This window comes from Oncorhynchus masou, unplaced genomic scaffold (assembly GCF_036934945.1).
Source record: "Oncorhynchus masou masou isolate Uvic2021 unplaced genomic scaffold, UVic_Omas_1.1 unplaced_scaffold_1125, whole genome shotgun sequence".
Taxonomy (NCBI): Eukaryota; Metazoa; Chordata; class Actinopteri; order Salmoniformes; family Salmonidae; genus Oncorhynchus; species Oncorhynchus masou.
In genome coordinates this window covers 89,437-108,656 of record NW_027000987.1, presented here as the reverse complement: position 1 = coordinate 108,656, position 19,220 = coordinate 89,437, and the positions used below count along the sequence as shown (strand labels likewise).

At 46.5% G+C, this 19,220-nt stretch overlaps 2 protein-coding genes across 3 annotated transcripts; one reads left to right on the top strand and one right to left on the bottom strand.

The window, feature by feature from the left end:
• The first annotated feature begins 8 nt into the window (after nt 1-8).
• LOC135529234 (U2 small nuclear ribonucleoprotein auxiliary factor 35 kDa subunit-related protein 2-like) lies at nt 9-5,008 on the top strand. Its single transcript, XM_064958079.1, has 11 exons — nt 9-267; nt 486-574; nt 726-792; nt 1,293-1,401; nt 1,550-1,636; nt 2,113-2,151; nt 2,315-2,427; nt 2,733-2,946; nt 3,061-3,116; nt 3,252-3,361; nt 3,501-5,008. Exons 1-11 carry the CDS (start codon nt 224-226, stop codon nt 4,829-4,831), a joined length of 2,259 nt encoding a protein of 752 aa, XP_064814151.1. The 5' UTR covers nt 9-223; the 3' UTR covers nt 4,832-5,008.
• Nucleotides 5,009-6,083: 1,075 nt separating this feature from the next.
• On the bottom strand, nt 6,084-19,199 carry LOC135529247 (AP-1 complex subunit sigma-2). Of its 2 annotated transcripts, none has more exons than XM_064958092.1 (5): nt 19,050-19,199; nt 17,958-18,136; nt 17,071-17,179; nt 14,171-14,308; nt 6,084-7,086 (listed from the first exon to the last, which is right to left on the bottom strand). In XM_064958092.1, the coding sequence occupies exons 2-5, from the start codon at nt 18,134-18,136 to the stop codon at nt 7,039-7,041; spliced, it is 474 nt and encodes a 157-aa protein (XP_064814164.1). In that variant the 5' UTR covers nt 19,050-19,199; the 3' UTR covers nt 6,084-7,038. The 2 variants fall into 2 exon arrangements, with proteins under 2 accessions (XP_064814164.1, XP_064814165.1); XM_064958093.1 differs by lacking the exon at nt 6,084-7,086 and adding an exon at nt 7,093-8,933.
• Between the last annotated feature and the right edge of the window lie 21 nt (nt 19,200-19,220).

Below are 19,220 nucleotides of genomic sequence, written 5' to 3'. Positions count from 1 at the left end.
TGCGCAGACATGACCAGGAAGTGATTTATCATCGAACAATCTAAAAATTAATGCGTTCGCTGAACATTTTCGAAGAGAAATGTAAAAGTTTATGGCAACAGTACAACGGAACGATTCATACGGTGCAAGTCATTTTCGTTTGAAACGATTTTGACAAACATTTCAAACGAAGAGGGAAATTTTCAACTTTGACCCCTGACGAATTGAATGAGTTTTCTGCAAAATGGCAGCATCAATACCTTCTGCCGTGTCAACAACCTCATTGGGGTATGTTAAGATAATTGGCGTTAATCTGATGTTGTTATGTTATGTACATTTAATTGATATGCATGGTGGTGCCAAAGAATCACACCGTAGTGCTGTAAGTTATCTAGTTACGGTAGTCAAGTAGATAACTAACGTTAGCAAGCTCGCAGTGACTGTGTTGACAAACACTGAATAGATAGTAACTTAGACAACCGATGCCTTGTTATATTTCCCCACAGTCAAAAACGCAGGGCATCTTTGAAGAAGAAAGAAAGAAGAAAACGAAAACGCCAAGCCCTCGCCAAAGCCCAAATCAGAGAATCTGGTGGTATGTCACAGTGGTTATATTTGAAAATCCTACATGATATTCTCTCTACTACTAGCCAGTTGTTTATCAGCATAATTCCCGACGGGGACTATGTATTCTGAATGTCTAACCATCCACTGACGAGCTCTAATTCATCTCCCTAAACACTTAGAGAATGGAGATGATTCTCCACCAGAACAAGATGATGATGAAGATGAAAGGAAGGCTGAGGAAGAAAGGTAGCAAATATTTCTACAGTTTTAAGTTGATAAGCAATGGCAGTTTGTTTCAGGGTCTGTAATATTGTTCCATGTGTCCTGTATTCGAAAAATTGTAAGACTCCAATCAACTGTTCTCTCTGCTACCGCTCGGCAAGCGGTACTGGAGCGCCAAGTCAGCATTCTACCCCCAAGCCATAAGACTGCTGAACAACCAATCAAATGCCACCCCCCCCCCCCCCAATCTGTTTTTACACTGCTGCTACTCACTGTTTATTATCCATGCATAGTCACTTTACAAATGACCTGGACTAACCTGTACCCCCACACATTGACTCGGTACTGGTACCCCCTGTGTATAGCCTTGTTATGTAAATGTATTGTGTTATATTTTGATAGTAAAAAAACAAAACAATTATTGTACTGCATTGTTGGTTAAGGCATAAGGGCTTGTACGTAAGCATTTCACGGTAGCCTGTTGTATTCGGCGCATGTGACAAATAACATTTGATTTGATTCAGACGGCGCCTAGACCAGGAGTGGCTGGAGAGGGAGAGGCTGGCCCAGCAGGAATTCAGACTCCGGTGGGAGAGGGAAGACGCTGCAAGGAAGAGACAGGAGGAAGAGGAGGTACAGAACTGTCACAATGTAGAATGGCACCCTATTCCCTAAGTTTAACCAGAACTCGGGCCAAAAGAAGTGCACTATAAGGGGAATAGGGTGCCACCCCCCCATGATTCACTGAAATAATGTGTGTAACCGCTTTCCATGTCTGCAGGCGAGGATAAAGCAGGAATGGGAGGCCCAGCAGAGGAGAGAGGAAGAGGAGAAGGAGCAGAAGCAACAGGAGAAGAGAGACAGAGAGGTGAAACGTGCACCAGGAGGATAAACGCACAATGGAAGAGCTACATATCCTCTTCCTTTTGTATTTTGGTCACACAATGGTTTTAACTTAAGAAATATTGCACAGTCATTTTTGCCTCAGACATCCACTTTTATCCACGTGTTTTTCCTTAACTGTGATACACACAAAGACCTTAACTAAGATACACACAAAGAGGGACACTCCTACAGGTCTGTGCTGCCATGGGACAAGGATGTATCTTTTATCTGTGGATTTGTTTCCTCGTGTCTTCTGGTTATTCTCATATTCTCAGGGACAAAATACACACACACACACACACCTTTTTGCAGTTCTTATGTCTAGTGTCTTTGTACAAAGGCATATTTTGTGGCCCCGCTTTCACCCACTGGTAAGAGATTCTTGACTTGCAGTAACAGATATCCAGATATGCCACTGCAGGTTTTCACCAGCCCATCCTATGTTTGCACCATTTATAGGAAGCTGTACAGAAAATGTTGGACCAGGCTGAGAGTCAGGTATGAAAACCAGACCAAATGCATATTGCATATCAAGTTTATGTTTGGAGTCTTGACCGTCTGTGACGGAACATTGTTCTGTAAAGCAGTGAGGTGTTACACAAGGATGAGTTCTGCAATTATTGCAGAAACTAACCTATTCTACTTCCTGTTTTGCGTGTAGCTGGAGAATGGGGGTCCCTGGAGAAACCCTGAGGCTCCAGACTTTGGTACGGAGCTAGACCGGGCTAACTGCCCCTTCTTCCTCAAAACTGGAGCCTGCCGCTTCGGCGACAGGTTGGTAATGGTTCTAAATAGGAACACATTTTTTTTATTGTATTTTTATAATTCTAATTTATTTTTTATTTGTATTTTTATATTTTTTTGTTTTTAATATTATTACTATTATTATTTGTATTATTAATTTTTAGCTAGGATAGTCCACCACCATTTTCCAGGGAGTCCTGTGAAGTGCATTCTTGTTAATTTTCCTTAAATGAGGCTCATCTTTCAGAATACTGCATAGCACAGTCATTTGTATACCATATTTTCTTTATATTAGCGTTTAACTAATGAAATCTTCTGCTTACCTGATTGGTCAGGTGCTCTCGTAAGCATGTCCACCCCCCGTCCAGCCCTACTCTGATGATCCGGGGGATGTTTGCGACTTTCGGGATGGACCAGAGGTCACGGGACGACTACGATACAGACGCCTGTCTGGAGCACAGCGAGGAGGAGGTACAACAGCAGTTTGTGGATTTCTACGAGGATGTACTTCCTGAGTTCAGGACTGCTGGCAAGGTGGTGCAGTTTAAGGTGAATATGATGTTTGTCTTGCTGGACTGGAAGCAGTGATTCAATGGAAAGGAGACCTGTCCACTCTGAGGGGCAATGCATCAAACTCCTCTCTCGTTTTGTCTCTGTCTTCAGGTCAGCTGCAACTTTGAGCCACATTTGAGAGGAAATGTTTATGCCCAGTTTGACACGTAAGTAAACTAAGCAGCTTGTGAAAATGGTCTGATAAGTTTTGTAGGCATAGAAACAATGGTGTTTCTCAATTTTGAGTTATCAAGTAGTGTATCTTTACGGTCTATTTTTCTCTTTGCTGTCTGTGTCTTCAGAGAGGAGCAGTGCAGAGAGGCCTTCATGATGTTCAATGGAAGATGGTACGCTGGTAAACAGCTCCAGTGTGAGTTCTCTCCTGTCACCAGATGGAAGACTGCTATATGTGGTGAGTGAATGGAACACGAAAGTACAACTGAGAACCACAATACACCTACCTACACGGATTTTTACAGAATCATGCTAGTCATAAGTTGTGTATATTTTTAAGACCCTAGTATTTGTTTGATTGCCGTGATCCTCCACAGGTTTGTTTGACCGACAGAAGTGTCCGAAAGGAAAGCACTGCAACTTCCTGCACGTGTACCGTAACCCTGGAAATGAGTTCTGGGAGGCAGACAGGGACCTGCACATGTCCCCCGACCGGGGAGGAGGGGGTACCGGGTCTTTCGCTGGGGGCCGGTTCTCTGAGAGGAGTAGCCGCTCCTCGTGGACCGAGAGGTCACAGAGCCGACGCGGGGAGAGGAGCAGGAGGAGTAGGAGCAGGGAGAGCAGAATAGCCCAAAGGAGAGAGAGTCTTCAGAGTGACAGGTCTTGGACCAGTCGTACCAGCACGAGACCCAGGTCGAGGAGTAGGGACAGAGAAAGGAGAGACAGGAGCAGAGATAGGAGGGACAGAGGCAGGAGCAGGGACAGAGACCGGCGGGATGGGAGCAAGAGAGAGGGGTGGAGGGGTTCACCCACAGAGGCTAGTAGGGGGAGATCCAGATCAGCCAGCCCTGGAGAGTCCTCTACGAGGAAGAGTCCTCTGGAGACTAAGAGGAAGAGACAGGGGAGCAGGAGCCCTGGAGAGTCCTCTAAGAGGAAGAGACAGGGGAGCAGGAGCCCTGGAGAGTCCTCTAAGAGGAAGAGACAGGGGAGCAGGAGCCCTGGTGAGTCCTCTAAGAGGAAGAGACAGGGGAGCAGGAGCCCTGGAGAGTCCTCTAAGAGGAAGAGACGGGGGAGCAGGAGCCCCGGGAAAACATCCCAAAAAGACAAGCAGCCAGCCAACGACAGCAGCGACACAGCTCCATCACGCCATAAACACTCCAAAAAAAGCAAAAAGAAGAAGAGCAAGAGGAGGAAACCCAAGAGGGACAAAAAGAGCCAGTCGGCTGGGGGTCAGAGTTCATCTGCAGAGTCAGGGAAGGAGTCTTGGGACGAGGAGAAACCCTCTCCAAACCTTGTAGACAGCAGTACACGGACTCCTCATGAGGTAGACAACACTACCCAGGAGACTGTGGATGTAGACAACACTACCCAGGAGACTGCTGGGGTAAATACCATACTTAGTCTCATGTTGTCTGAGTCTCTTGATAATGCCAATGCAGTCACTTCAGACATACAGACCCAGGTGAAGGAGGAGCCTGAGGATCCCTGTCCACCTATTGTCCCCTCTCCTAGCCCTGGGGATGTGGACATCGCTCAGACTCCTGGGGCCACTGACAACAGTACTCCTGAGGCAAACGCACTCTCCCCAGACCCCCATAGTATCTTCCTCAAGCAGGAGTATCCCTCTCTACCCAGTGTGCCTGAAGAGGAATGTGAACAGGATGGACCTGAGACGCTGCCTGATTCCCCTGACGATGATGACCCATAGCGGAATTAAATGTGTTCTGTATGGACTTCACCACGACCGCTATGGCCATTTTGAATTGCACACTGTTTATGCATTGACTGTTTTCAATCTTCACCAATGCACTGCTCAACCTAGCTTTCACAAATGTTACGTTTGTTCCAAATGTAAGATGTGACAATTAAAAGTTTTTATACATTGTGTATTTTTATTGCCAAAAGTAACTCGTGAGCATTTGCTCTTTGACCTACAATTGAACCTCGTTTCTTCCACACTTGACATTTTCTGTGAAAAAAAGGCCAGGCAAAACAACCATTCTGCTAATCCATAGACATGTATTGTTTTAATGATTTACAGTATTTGAGAGAACTGAATTAGAGACAGTTATCTGTGTAAAATAAATGCAATACTTTGAAATGATTCATAATGTACACAGGAGCAAGACATGGTGCCCTATTCCCTATATAGTGCACTTCTTCATAGGCTCTGGCCAAAAGTAGTGCACTATGTAGGGAATAGGGTGCCATTTTGGGATGTCACCACAGTTAAAGAGCAAATACAGTACAAGCTGAAAGAGAACATCAAGTGTTCTCACAGGACACCATTCTGGTCATTGGTAAAGGAGCAGTCTGTACGGTAGACAGGGAATTGCAACAGGTTTTAGGCTTCTTGAACCCATGGTTTTTGTAAACAATTCAATAACTGGTCATGTCCGTGTGCACTAAGCACAGGCAGTGATATAGTGGGAGTACCTCATGATTTGTGCTTCAATTGTCACAACCTTCCTCAATAACAAGTGGCCTGTTATGATTCAACTAGAATATTCCAGTTTCACATTCAGTTCAGAACCAGGCTACGAATCACGTGCCCTAAATGCATTTTCATTGACAGTTAAAACATTGTGTGACGAATAGAAGTTCGATTAGTAACAGAATCCCTTTTTGTTCATTTTCACTAGAGTTACTCTTCCCTTGCCTTTTAAAGCATGCAGAGTGGGCGGAGTTACTCTTCCCTTGCCTTTTAAAGCATGCAGAGTGGGCGGACTCTTCCCCTTGCCTTTTTACTCTTCCCTTGCCTTTTAAAGCATGCAGAGTGGGCGGAGTTACTCTTCCCTTGCCTTTTAAAGCATGCAGAGTGGGCGGAGTTACTCTTCCCTTGCCTTTTAAAGCATGCAGAGTGGGCGGAGTTACTCTTCCCTTGCCTTTTAAAGCATGCAGAGTGGGCGGAGTTACTCTTCCCTTGCCTTTTAAAGCATGCAGAGTGGGCCTTTTAAAATTACTCTTCCCTTGCCTTTTAAAGCATGCAGAGTGGGCGGAGTTACTCTTCCCTTGCCTTTTAAAGCATGCAGAGTGGGCGGAGTTACTCTTCCCTTGCCTTTTAAAGCATGCAGAGTGGGAGGAGTCCTAGGTGTTACTCTTCCCTTGCCTTTTAAAGCATGCAGAATGGGAGGAGTCCCAGGTGTGTTTGTGCTGTCTTCCCAACTGAACGACACAGGAGGTAGCAAGACAGCACAAAGATCTGGGACTCAGGCTATACAGAGCAAGGCTTGGGTCAATTCCATTTAAATTCAGGAATACACTGATATTCCAATGCACATTTCATTCAATGATTTTCAATGAGTAAAAAGTGTAAATTGGTTTACTTTCTGAATTGATAGGAATTGAAATAGAATTGACCCCAACCCTGAGAGAGCACATATTTTCCCCTGAACACCATTTATCTTCAAAACGATAAGATTATAACACAGTGTTCTTTGGTCAAACAATGAAAGCATGCACGTGAATACTTTAAACTGTAACACTTTTTTAAAAATACTGACATCGTTTTGCTTACTTTACTTGTGAACAATGGGGTTTCTTACTCTTTATGATATACTTTGAATTGTTTTAAATTCTCTAGACGAGACTGGAGTTAAAGTGCCCGTCACGGACATGTCACGTACAACAAAAACACTGACTTAAGGAAGGTGGGTGAGATTTCAGTTATTATTGGTGTAGTCTGTGGCCACTGGCTGCATAAACTCCAGGGGTTTCAAAAGGTGAGTGTTTGACGAGGCACAAAAAAAAAAAGGAACAGACAGTTGGCACAAGTAACATTTCACAACATGATAAGAGTTTTAGTACAAGACAACACTACAGCACATTAAAGGAGCGAGAACAAGATGTTAGGGGCCCCCGTGAAGAGAGAGAGAGTAAAGAGAGAGAGATAGTTGGGGCAGTGATGGAGGGAGTTTATGTCAGGCCAATCTCCTCCAGGACACTCCGTGGGGCTTCAGCTTCCTAAAGGAGGGAGGGAACAGACAAGAGGACAGTTGAGAAGGATAAGACACTGTCGTCAGTCTGAAGATGGACCCGTTTGATTGGTTTATGGAGTGCATACAAGAAACAGGTGTTTGAAGCCTAAATGCAATGACTTGAGTCACCGCTCCAACGCCACGATTAAATAACGCATATCAGGTAGATGTAACACTTACTTTGGCATCCTAGCAGGAGGTGAAGCACGGAGAGAGAGAGAAAAGCACTGTTTGAATACAACTGACCGCAAGACCAGCTGGTGTAAATCAGGGGAGGCTGCTGGGGGGAGGACGGCTCATAATAAATGGCTGCAATGGAGCGAACTGAAGGCTATCAAATCATGAGGGGCGGCAGGGTAGCCTAGTGGTTAGAACGTTGGGCTAATAACCGGAAGGTTGCAAGTTCAAATCCCGAGCGGACAGTTAACCCACTGTTCCTAGGCCGTCAATGAAAATAAGAATTTGTTCTTTGTTCTGTCTTGCCTAGTTAAATAAAGATAAAATAATGTGTTTGATACCGTTCCGCTCCAGCCATTACCACGAGCCCGTCCTCCCCAATTAAGGTGCCACCAACCTCCTGTGTTCCAAATGAGAAATAAAGGAAAGGCACAAAATGTCCAATCCAGACATTAGTTGTGGCTTCAAAAATTGGGCTGTTAACAAGGTATTTAATCAATAATAGCTCAGACACATCGGTAGGATTGTCACATGTTTGCCTGCCGACAGTACTTAGCACCTCCGAACAGAGCGAAGTCCTCAGCCTCCGTTAAAATACTCCAAACCAGAAGATGGCAATAGCGTTGTTTGGCAATGGATGTCTGTGTGTGTTGCTTTACGGTCTAGTCAATGTTAGCTAGCTGCACTAGCGTTGCAGAATGCCCTTTTTGATACTAGCCAGATGGCCACAGCAAGATATATATATATATTTTTAATTCACTCTCCATAATTGCATACAGCCCATAGATAGACTTTTAGCTAGCTGGCTAACGTAACCTAAATGGTTAGCATGATTCGTAGGTAAAGGGTCTCTAGGCAGCTACTTCTAGGCAGCTACTTCGTGAAAACTGATCCATTGGAGTTAATGATGTCACTAGCGACAGTGGCCAGATAGCTAGCTTGGTAAAGGGTCTCTAGGCAGCTGCTTCGTGAAAACTGATCCATTGGAGTTAACGATGTCACTAGCGACAGTGGCCAGATAGCTAGCTTGGTAAAGGGTCTCTAGGCAGCTGCTTCGTGAAAACTGATCCATTGGAGTTAACGATGTCACTAGCGACAGTGGCCAGATAGCTAGCTTGGTAAAGGGTCTCTAGGCAGCTGCTTCGTGAAAACTGATCCATTGGAGTTAATGATGTCACTAGCGACAGTGGCCAGATAGCTAGCTTGGTAAAGGGTCTCTAGGCAGCTGCTTCGTGAAAACTGATCCATTGGAGTTAATGATGTCACTAGCGACAGTGGCCAGATAGCTAGCTTGGTAAAGGTCTCTAGGCAGCTGCTTCGTGAAAACTGATCCATTGGAGTTAATGATGTCACTAGCGACAGTGGCCAGATAGCTAGCTTGGTAAAGGGTCTCTAGGCAGCTGCTTCGTGAAAACTGATCCATTGGAGTTAATGATGTCACTAGCGACAGTGGCCAGATAGCTAGCTTGGTAAAGCATTTAGTGTTGTGTGCATGGTGCTGCACTTACCACCTCATTCGTTTCATATGATGTGTATGACTGCCAGGCCCAGTCAGTTAGCTAACAAATAGATGGGTTGGTTGTTTCGCAGAGACGTGGTCGGCTTAGACTGGTCTTTTGTCTGAATAAGCAGGTTTCACCACTTGCCAAGCTTGTTCTGGGAGAGCGAGATCGTTATTGTTTTTTATTAGACTGTTGACAACATGTAAACTGTATTTCAATGTTTATTGAAAACATAAATAAAAATGTGCACTTGTCTCTCAAACACAAAAGGGTGTCCGTAACGCGCTTTGGTGATTGCATTTCACTTCCATTGTTATAAAATACATTTTACCAAGACAAATATGATTCTTCATATTCTGAATCGTTCAGTGGGTTCTTTCTCTAACATATCACTAACGCTATATCGAAAAAGTCGGATATCGTAACCTCATACATCCCATAATAAGCACAGAGCTCTGGTGACAGAACGAGATTGAACTAGTTGAAACGAGTCCCCCTACTTCATCGTTGCCATCTGACCATCCAGAATCACCACACAGCCTTCGGGTCCCATTGAAGAGCTCGCATCGTTTCTGTGACGTTGTTAGCCAAGCCTTGTATGAACTAGTAAACATTATCAGACCTAAAACACCAATCATCCTTCTTCAAGCACAGACTCTTCAGCTCGACGTAAAAGATAGAAAGTATGATGCAGCTTTATAGGTTTAGTTGGAACAATTCTGATGAAAAAGGTGGATTAGACTGGAAAAGTACCCCCCCCCCCATTTTTGCCCCCACCCCAGTCAGATTCTCCAGTGTTTCATGCTAATGGTAGTCATGAATGAGAGCTGAATAATGACTGAAGCCCTCTTTATGAACAGAGGCAGTGAGAGCTCAGACAGCCAACCCTGGGAGGTTCCCATAGCTCAGTCATGTGATGCAGGCAGTGAGAGCTCAGACAGCCAACCCTAAGGAGGTTCCCATAGCTCAGTCATGTGGATGCAGGCAGTGAGAGCTCAGACAGCCAACCCTGGGGAGGTTCCCATAGCTCAGTCATGTGGATGCAGGCAGTGAGAGCTCAGACAGCCAACCCTGGGGAGGTTCCCATAGCTCAGTCATGTGGATGCAGTCAGTGAGAGCTCAGACAGCCAACCCTGGGGAGGTTCCCATAGCTCAGTCATGTGGATGCAGGCGGTAGGAGTGCCTGGAATAACAATGCCACCGACAGGCTGCCAGACGAATAACATTAGCCTAAATACAGCAGTACTGTAGACAAACACTTTGAACACAAAACTAAACAAGTCAAGAATGACATATAGGAATCAGAGAGATGGAGAGAAAAAAGCCATAACACCAACTCATCTAGGACATAGACCAGAGATGTTATCACTACACCAACTCATCTAGGACATAGACCAGAGATGTCATCACTACACCAACTCATCTAGGACATAGACCAGAGATGTCATCACTACACCAACTCATCTAGGACATAGACCAGAGATGTCATCATTACACCAACTCATCTAGGACATAGCCCAGAGATGTCATCATAGCCCAGAGATGTCATCATTACACCAACTCATCTAGGACATAGCCCAGAGATGTCATCATTACACCAACTCATCTCGGACATAGACCAGAGATGTCATCATAGCCCAGAGATGTCATCATTACACCAACTCATCTAGGACATAGCCCAGAGATGTCATCATAGCCCAGAGATGTCATCACTACACCAACTCATCTAGGACATAGCCCAGAGATGTCATCATTACACCAACTCCTCTAGGACATAGCCCAGAGATGTCATCATTACACCAACTCATCTCGGACATAGACCAGAGATGTCATCATAGCCCAGAGATGTCATCATTACACCAACTCATCTAGGACATAGCCCAGAGATGTCATCACTACACCAACTCATCTAGGACATAGCCCAGAGATGTCATCATTACACCAACTCCTCTAGGACATAGCCCAGAGATGTCATCATTACACCAACTCATCTCGGACATAGACCAGAGATGTCATCATAGCCCAGAGATGTCATCATTACACCAACTCATCTAGGACATAGCCCAGAGATGTCATCATAGCCCAGAGATGTCATCATTACACCAACTCATCTAGGACATAGCCCAGAGATGTCATCATTACACCAACTCATCTCGGACATAGACCAGAGATGTCATCATAGCCCAGAGATGTCATCACTACACCAACTCATCTAGGACATAGACCAGAGATGTCATCACTACACCAACTCATCTAGGACATAGACCAGAGATGTCATCACTACACCAACTCATCTAGGACATAGCCCAGAGATGTCATCACTACACCAACTCATCTAGGACATAGCCCAGAGATGTCATCACTACACCAACTCATCTAGGACATAGACCAGAGATGTCATAACACCAACTCATCTAGGACATAGCCCACATACCTCCTGCAGCAGGTCGGTCTGCTCTATAGCCTTCAGTACGTTCTTCTTGGAGGTCAGGGTTAGTGTTGGGGTCAGATGTTAGGGGTCAGTGAGGAGTCTTACCTCCTGCAGCAGGTCGGCCTGCTCTATAGCCTTCAGTACGTTCTTCTTGGAGGTCAGGGTTAGTGTTGGGGTCAGATGTTAGGGGTCAGTGTGGAGTCTTACCTCCTGCAGCAGGTCGGCCTGCTCTATAGCCTTCAGTACGTTCTTCTTGGAGGTCAGGGTTAGTGTTGGGGTCAGATGTTAGGGGTCAGTGAGGAGTCTTACCTCCTGCAGCAGGTCGGCCTGCTCTATAGCCTTCAGTACGTTCTTCTTGGAGGTCAGGGTTAGTGTTGGGGTCAGATGTTAGGGGTCAGTGTGGAGTCTTACCTCCTGCAGCAGGTCGGCCTGCTCTATAGCCTTCAGTACGTTCTTCTTGGAGGTCATGGTTAGTGTTGGGGTCAGATGTTAGGGGTCAGTGAGGAGTCTTACCTCCTGCAGCAGGTCGGCCTGCTCTATAGCCTTCAGTACGTTCTTCTTGGAGGTCAGGGTTAGTGTTGGGGTCAGATGTTAGGGGTCAGTGAGGAGTCTTACCTCCTGCAGCAGGTCGGCCTGCTCTATAGCCTTCACACGTTCTTCTTGGAGGTCATGGTTAGTGTTGGGGTCAGATGTTAGGGGTCAGTGAGGAGTCTTACCTCCTGCAGCAGGTCGGCCTGCTCTATAGCCTTCAGTACGTTCTTCTTGGAGGTCAGGGTTAGTGTTGGGGTCAGATGTTAGGGGTCAGTGAGGAGTCTTACCTCCTGCAGCAGGTCGGCCTGCTCTAAAGCCTTCAGTACGTTCTTCTTGGAGGTCATGGTTAGTGTTGGGGTCAGATGTTAGGGGTCAGTGAGGAGTCTTACCTCCTGCAGCAGGTCGGCCTGCTCTATAGCCTTCAGTACGTTCTTCTTGGAGGTCAGGGTTAGTGTTGGGGTCAGATGTTAGGGGTCAGTGAGGAGTCATACCTCCTGCAGCAGGTCGGCCTGCTCTATAGCCTTCAGTACGTTCTTCTTAGAGGTCAGGGTTAGTGTTGGGGTCAGATGTTAGGGGTCAGTGAGGAGTCTTACCTCCTGCAGCAGGTCGGCCTGCTCTATAGCCTTCAGTACGTTCTTCTTGGAGGTCAGGGTTAGTGTTGGGGTCAGATGTTAGGGGTCAGTGAGGAGTCTTACCTCCTGCAGCAGGTCGGCCTGCTCTATAGCCTTCAGTACGTTCTTCTTGGAGGTCAGGGTTAGTGTTGGGGTCAGATGTTAGGGGTCAGTGAGGAGTCTTACCTCCTGCAGCAGGTCGGCCTGCTCTATAGCCTTCAGTACGTTCTTCTTGGAGGTCAGGGTTAGTGTTGGGGTCAGATGTTAGGGGTCAGTGAGGAGTCTTACCTCCTGCAGCAGGTCGGCCTGCTCTATAGCCTTCAGTACGTTCTTCTTGGAGGTCAGGGTTAGTGTTGGGGTCAGATGTTAGGGGTCAGTGAGGAGTCTTACCTCCTGCAGCAGGTCGGCCTGCTCTATAGCCTTCAGTACGTTCTTCTTGGAGGTCATGGTTAGTGTTGGGGTCAGATGTTAGGGGTCAGTGAGGAGTCTTACCTCCTGCAGCAGGTCGGCCTGCTCTATAGCCTTCAGTACGTTCTTCTTGGAGGTCAGGGTTAGTGTTGGGGTCAGATGTTAGGGGTCAGTGAGGAGTCTTACCTCCTGCAGCAGGTCGGCCTGCTCTATAGCCTTCAGTACGTTCTTCTTGGAGGTCAGGGTTAGTGTTGGGGTCAGATGTTCGGGGTCAGTGAGGAGTCTTACCTCCTGCAGCAGGTCGGCCTGCTCTATAGCCTTCAGTACGTTCTTCTTGGAGGTCAGGGTTAGTGTTGGGGTCAGATGTTAGGGGTCAGTGTGGAGTCTTACCTCCTGCAGCAGGTCGGCCTGCTCTATAGCCTTCAGTACGTTCTTCTTGGAGGTCAGGGTTAGTGTTGGGGTCAGATGTTAGGGGTCAGTGAGGAGTCTTACCTCCTGCAGCAGGTCGGCCTGCTCTATAGCCTTCAGTACGTTCTTCTTGGAGGTCAGGGTTAGTGTTGGGGTCAGATGTTAGGGGTCAGTGAGGAGTCTTACCTCCTGCAGCAGGTCGGCCTGCTCTATAGCCTTCAGTACGTTCTTCTTGGAGGTCAGGGTTAGTGTTGGGGTCAGATGTTAGGGGTCAGTGTGGAGTCTTACCTCCTGCAGCAGGCCGGCCTGCTCTATAGCCTTCAGTACGTTCTTCTTGGAGGTCAGGGTTAGTGTTGGGGTCAGATGTTAGGGGTCAGTGAGGAGTCTTACCTCCTGCAGCAGGTCGGCCTGCTCTATAGCCTTCAGTACGTTCTTCTTGGAGGTCAGGGTTAGTGTTGGGGTCAGATGTTAGGGGTCAGTGAGGAGTCTTACCTCCTGCAGCAGGTCGGCCTGCTCTATAGCCTTCAGTACGTTCTTCTTGGAGGTCAGGGTTAGTGTTGGGGTCAGATGTTAGGGGTCAGTGTGGAGTCTTACCTCCTGCAGCAGGTCGGCCTGCTCTATAGCCTTCAGTACGTTCTTCTTGGAGGTCAGGGTTAGTGTTGGGGTCAGATGTTAGGGGTCAGTGAGGAGTCTTACCTCCTGCAGCAGGTCGGCCTGCTCTATAGCCTTCAGTACGTTCTTCTTGGAGGTCAGGGTTAGTGTTGGGGTCAGATGTTAGGGGTCAGTGAGGAGTCTTACCTCCTGCAGCAGGTCGGCCTGCTCTATAGCCTTCAGTACGTTCTTCTTGGAGGTCAGGGTTAGTGTTGGGGTCAGATGTTAGGGGTCAGTGTGGAGTCTTACCTCCTGCAGCAGGTCGGCCTGCTCTATAGCCTTCAGTACGTTCTTCTTGGAGGTCAGGGTTAGTGTTGGGGTCAGATGTTAGGGGTCAGTGTGGAGTCTTACCTCCTGCAGCAGGTCGGCCTGCTCTATAGCCTTCAGTACGTTCTTCTTGGAGGTCTCCTGAGCCTCCCCTCCAAGCAGGAACTCATCCAGGATGAAGTAGGCCTTCTCAAAGTTAAAGATGATGTCCAGCTCACACACCTGACATGGACACAGACACCAAGAGGGAACACATTGGAAGGTTATTTTTCCTAGGCCAAAGTATTTATTCCAAATGGTAAAACCCATTTGAACAGCTCCATTAGACACAGGAACAACCAGACCCTGTTCCAATAACAACATGTATACTTCTTCCCAGTCTTACAGATCTGATCATTTGGCGTTAAGCAATGGTGCTTTAACAGTATGGCCACTGTCATGATCACAGATAACAGTATGGCCACTGTCATGATCACCAACAGGACCACTGAGAGAACAGTATGGCCACTGTCATGATCACAGTATGGCCACTGTCATGATCACCAACAGGACCACTGAGAGAACAGTATGGCCACTGTCATGATCACAGATAACAGTATGGCCACTGTCATGATCACAGATAACAGTATGGCCACTGTCATGATCACAGATAACAGTATGGCCACTGTCATGATCACAGATAACAGTATGGCCACTGTCATGATCACAGATAACAGTATGGCCACTGTCATGATCACAGATAACAGTATGGCCACTGTCATGATCACAGATAACAGTATGGCCACTGTCATGATCACAGATAACAGTATGGCCACTGTCATGATCACAGATAACAGTATGGCCACTGTCATGATCACAGATAACAGTATGGCCACTGTCATGATCACAGATAACAGTATGGCCACTGTCATGATCACAGATAACAGTATGGCCACTGTCATGATCACAGATAACAGTATGGCCACTGTCATGATCACCAACAGGACCACTGAGAGAACAGTATGGCCACTGTCATGATCACCAACAGGACCACTGAGAGAACAGTATGGCCACTGTCATGATCACAGAAAACAGTATGGCCACTGTCATGATCACAGATAACAGTATGGCCACTGTCATGATCACAGATAACAGTATGGCCACTGTCATGATCACCAACAGGACCACTGAGAGAACAGTATGGCCACTGTCATGATCACCAACAGGACCACTGAGAGAACAGTATGGCCACTGTCATGATCACCAACAGGACCACTGCTTTAACAGTATGGCCACTGTCATGATCACCAACAGGATCACAGATAACAGTATGGCCACTGTCATGATCACCAACAGGACCACTGAGAGAACAGTATGGCCACTGTCATGATCACCAACAGGACCACTGAGAGAACAGTATGGCCACTGTCATGATCACCAACAGGACCACTGAGAGAACAGTATGGCCACTGTCATGATCACCAACAGGACCACTGAGAGAACAGTATGGCCACTGTCATGATCACAGATAACAGTATGGCCACTGTCATGATCACCAACAGGACCACTGAGAGAACAGTATGGCCACTGTCATGATCACCAACAGGACCACTGAGAGAACAGTATGGCCACTGTCATGATCACCAACAGGACCACTGAGAGAACAGTATGGCCACTGTCATGATCACCATCAGGACCACTGAGAGAACAGTATGGCCACTGTCATGATCACCAACAGGACCACTGAGAGAACAGTATGGCCACTGTCATGATCACAGATAACAGTATGGCCACTGTCATGATCACCAACAGGACCACTGAGAGAACAGTATGGCCACTGTCATGATCACCAACAGGACCACTGAGAGAACAGTATGGCCACTGTCATGATCACCAACAGGACCACTGAGAGAACAGTATGGCCACTGTCATGAACACCAACAGGACCACTGAGAGAACACTATGGCCACTGTCATGAACACCAACAGGACCACTGAGAGAACAGTATGGCCACTGTCATGATCACCAACAGGACCACTGAGAGAACAGTATGGCCACTGTCATGAACACAGAACAATATGGCCACTGTCATGAACACAGAACAATATGGCCACTGTCATGAACACAGATAACAATATGGCCACTGTCATGAACACAGATAACAATATGGTCACTGTCATGAACACAGATAACAATATGGCCACTCATGAACACAGATAACAATATGGTCACTGTCATGAACACAGAACAATATGGCCACTGTCATGAACACAGATAACAATATGGCCACTGTCATGAACACAGATAACAATATGGTCACTGTCATGAACACAGATAACAATATGGCCACTCATGAACACAGATAACAATATGGCCACTCATGAACACATAATAATATGGCCACTCATGAACACATAACAATATGGCCACTCATGAACACATAACAATATGGCCACTCATGAACACATAACAATATGGCCACTCATGAACACAGATAACAATATGGCCACTCATGAACACATAACTATATGGCCACTCATGAACACAGATAACAATATGGCCACTCATGAACACAGATAACAATATGGCCACTCATGAACACAGATAGCAATATGGCCACTCATGAACACAGATAGCAATATGGCCACTCATGAACACAGATAGCAATATGGCCACTCATGAACACAGATAACAATATGGCCACTCATGAACACAGATAACAATATGGCCACTCATGAACACAGATAACAATATGGCCACTCATGAACACAGATAACAATATGGCCACTCATGAACACAGATAACAATATGGCCACTGTCATGAACACCAACAGGACCACTGAGAACAGTATGGCCACTGTCATGAACACCAACAGGACCACTAAGAGAACAGTATGGCCACTGTCATGATCACCAACAGGACCACTGAGAGAACAGTATGGCCACTGTCATGAACACCAACAGGACCACTGAGAACAGTAGCAGTGTGCAATATGAAGACTCACACTGCCAAAGTACTTATCCAGCAGCTCTACGTATCTGTGGATGATCTCCAGCGTGATGAGCTCATTGTCTTGATCTTCCACCGCACAGCAGAAATACAGGCTGGCGTATCTGGAGACAGGATAACACAGGGATAAACAGGAGAAATACAGGCTGGTGTATCTAGGAGACAGGATAACACAGGGATAAACAGGAGAAATACAGACTGGTGTATCTGGAGACAGGATAACACAGGGATAAACAGGAGAAATACAGGCTGGTGTATCTGGAAGACAGGATAACACAGGGATAAACAGGAGAAATACAGACTGGAAGACAGGATAACACAGGGATAAACAGGAGAAATACAGGCTGGTGTATCTGGAAGACAGGATAACACAGGGATAAACAGGAGAAATACAGACTGGTGTATCTGGAGACAGGATAACAGGGATAAACAACAAAGGCACTAACCTTGGGCCACATTCTGACACACATACTTTCGTTCAGCAGGGACAATAATGAATAACAAAAGCATCAGATGGCCTTCACCATTCTGAGAATGAGTGCTGTAACAAAATGGCCCCCTGACTGAAAACACAACTGTAAGGGTGCCTCCTTAGCAGCAAAGTCTCATTGAAAATCAACCTTCTCAACATTGAAACAAGTGTAGTGGTTTGAGACTATACTACAATTTAGTTGTCAAAACCGCCAATTTCAGGAAGTAAAAACTTTAACAAAGATTGTGAAATTGCCTTCCTGAATTGACCTCAACACAATCAGATGGAGTCCACATTTCCCCCGTCTGTCTGTCTTGTAGATGATATTAAGGTCCCTCCACTCCAGGAAGGAGCACATCATTTCCCACCATTAACGCCCTTGTCTGTCTGTCTGTCTGTCTTTCTCTGACCTCTTGTAGACGATCTTGAGGTCCCTCCACTCCAGGAAGGAACACATCTTGGGTTTACGGGCTAGAATGGTCTGGACCAGGTCCCTGGAGATCTTCTTCCTCTCTTTGTCTGACAGGGGAACATACCACTTCTGCAGCCGCAGCTTACCCTGCCGACTGAACAGCAGCATGAACTGCATCTGGTGGGAGGGAGGAGAAGAGGACAGAGGAGAAAGAATGAGAGGAGGGAGGAGGAGGGGAGGACAGAGGAGGGAGGAGAGGAGGACAGATGAGGAGAGGGACAGGGGGAGGACAGAAGGAGGGAGGAGAAGAGGACAGATGAGGAAAGAGGGGGATGGGGTGGAGAGGGACAGGAGAGGGGATGGGGGAGGAGGGAGGAGAAGGTGAGAGGAGATATGAGAGGAGGATAGAGGAGAGGACAGGGGGAAGAACAGAGGAGGGAGGGGGATGTGGTGGAGAGGAGGGAGAGGGGATGGGGCGAGGAGAGAAAGGGAGAATAATAGGGGACAGAGGAGAGGGAAGGAGGAAGGTGAGAGGAGATATGAGAGGAGACAAGGATCAATACAATTGTAACAGAGGTGGTTCGGTGGGCTTTAGCTCATAGGGAGGATTCCATCTTCAGGCACACAAGAGACTTGAACCCAGGCTGTTCAATAAAGTGATGAAATACAGAGGCAGGGTGAGGGTGTATGGAGCAAGGAGGTAAAGTAGCCAAACATAAATGGTAGTTTGCTTACATAGCTTGTGAAAGGTCTTCTCCATAGTCAAGACCTCATATGGTCTTCTCTGTCTAACTATCTAGCCAACTGAGGATTTGCCTATCAAAACACAGACATTTTCCCAGTCATATAACTAGTATGCCTAGTTGTTAGTTAGGGAAGCTTATTGCCCTCAGTATATCCATCAAATTTGAGTGTAAAGCTAGCTCAGAGATGGGTGGCTAGCGCTAGCAGCTAACATGCACAGTAAGGATGTCTAGCTAGCTACTTTTTCAATGGCTTTTTGTGGACATTATCAGAAGCACTGGACGCTTTTTCGTTCAACATGTGCAATTGCAACGACTGGCCAAACAAATAAGGAGGTAAAACGTACCTTTATCTTGATTGTTGACTCAAAAACACTATGAATTGCAGATTCAAATCTATCCAACAGAAATGTGCAGTCCACCCAGTGGAGTCGAGCGTTCAGCGGAGATGCAGTTAGATCTATTTTGATTGGTTAACACAACTACTGTCCGGATTTTTGATTGGCTTAAAAATTCCG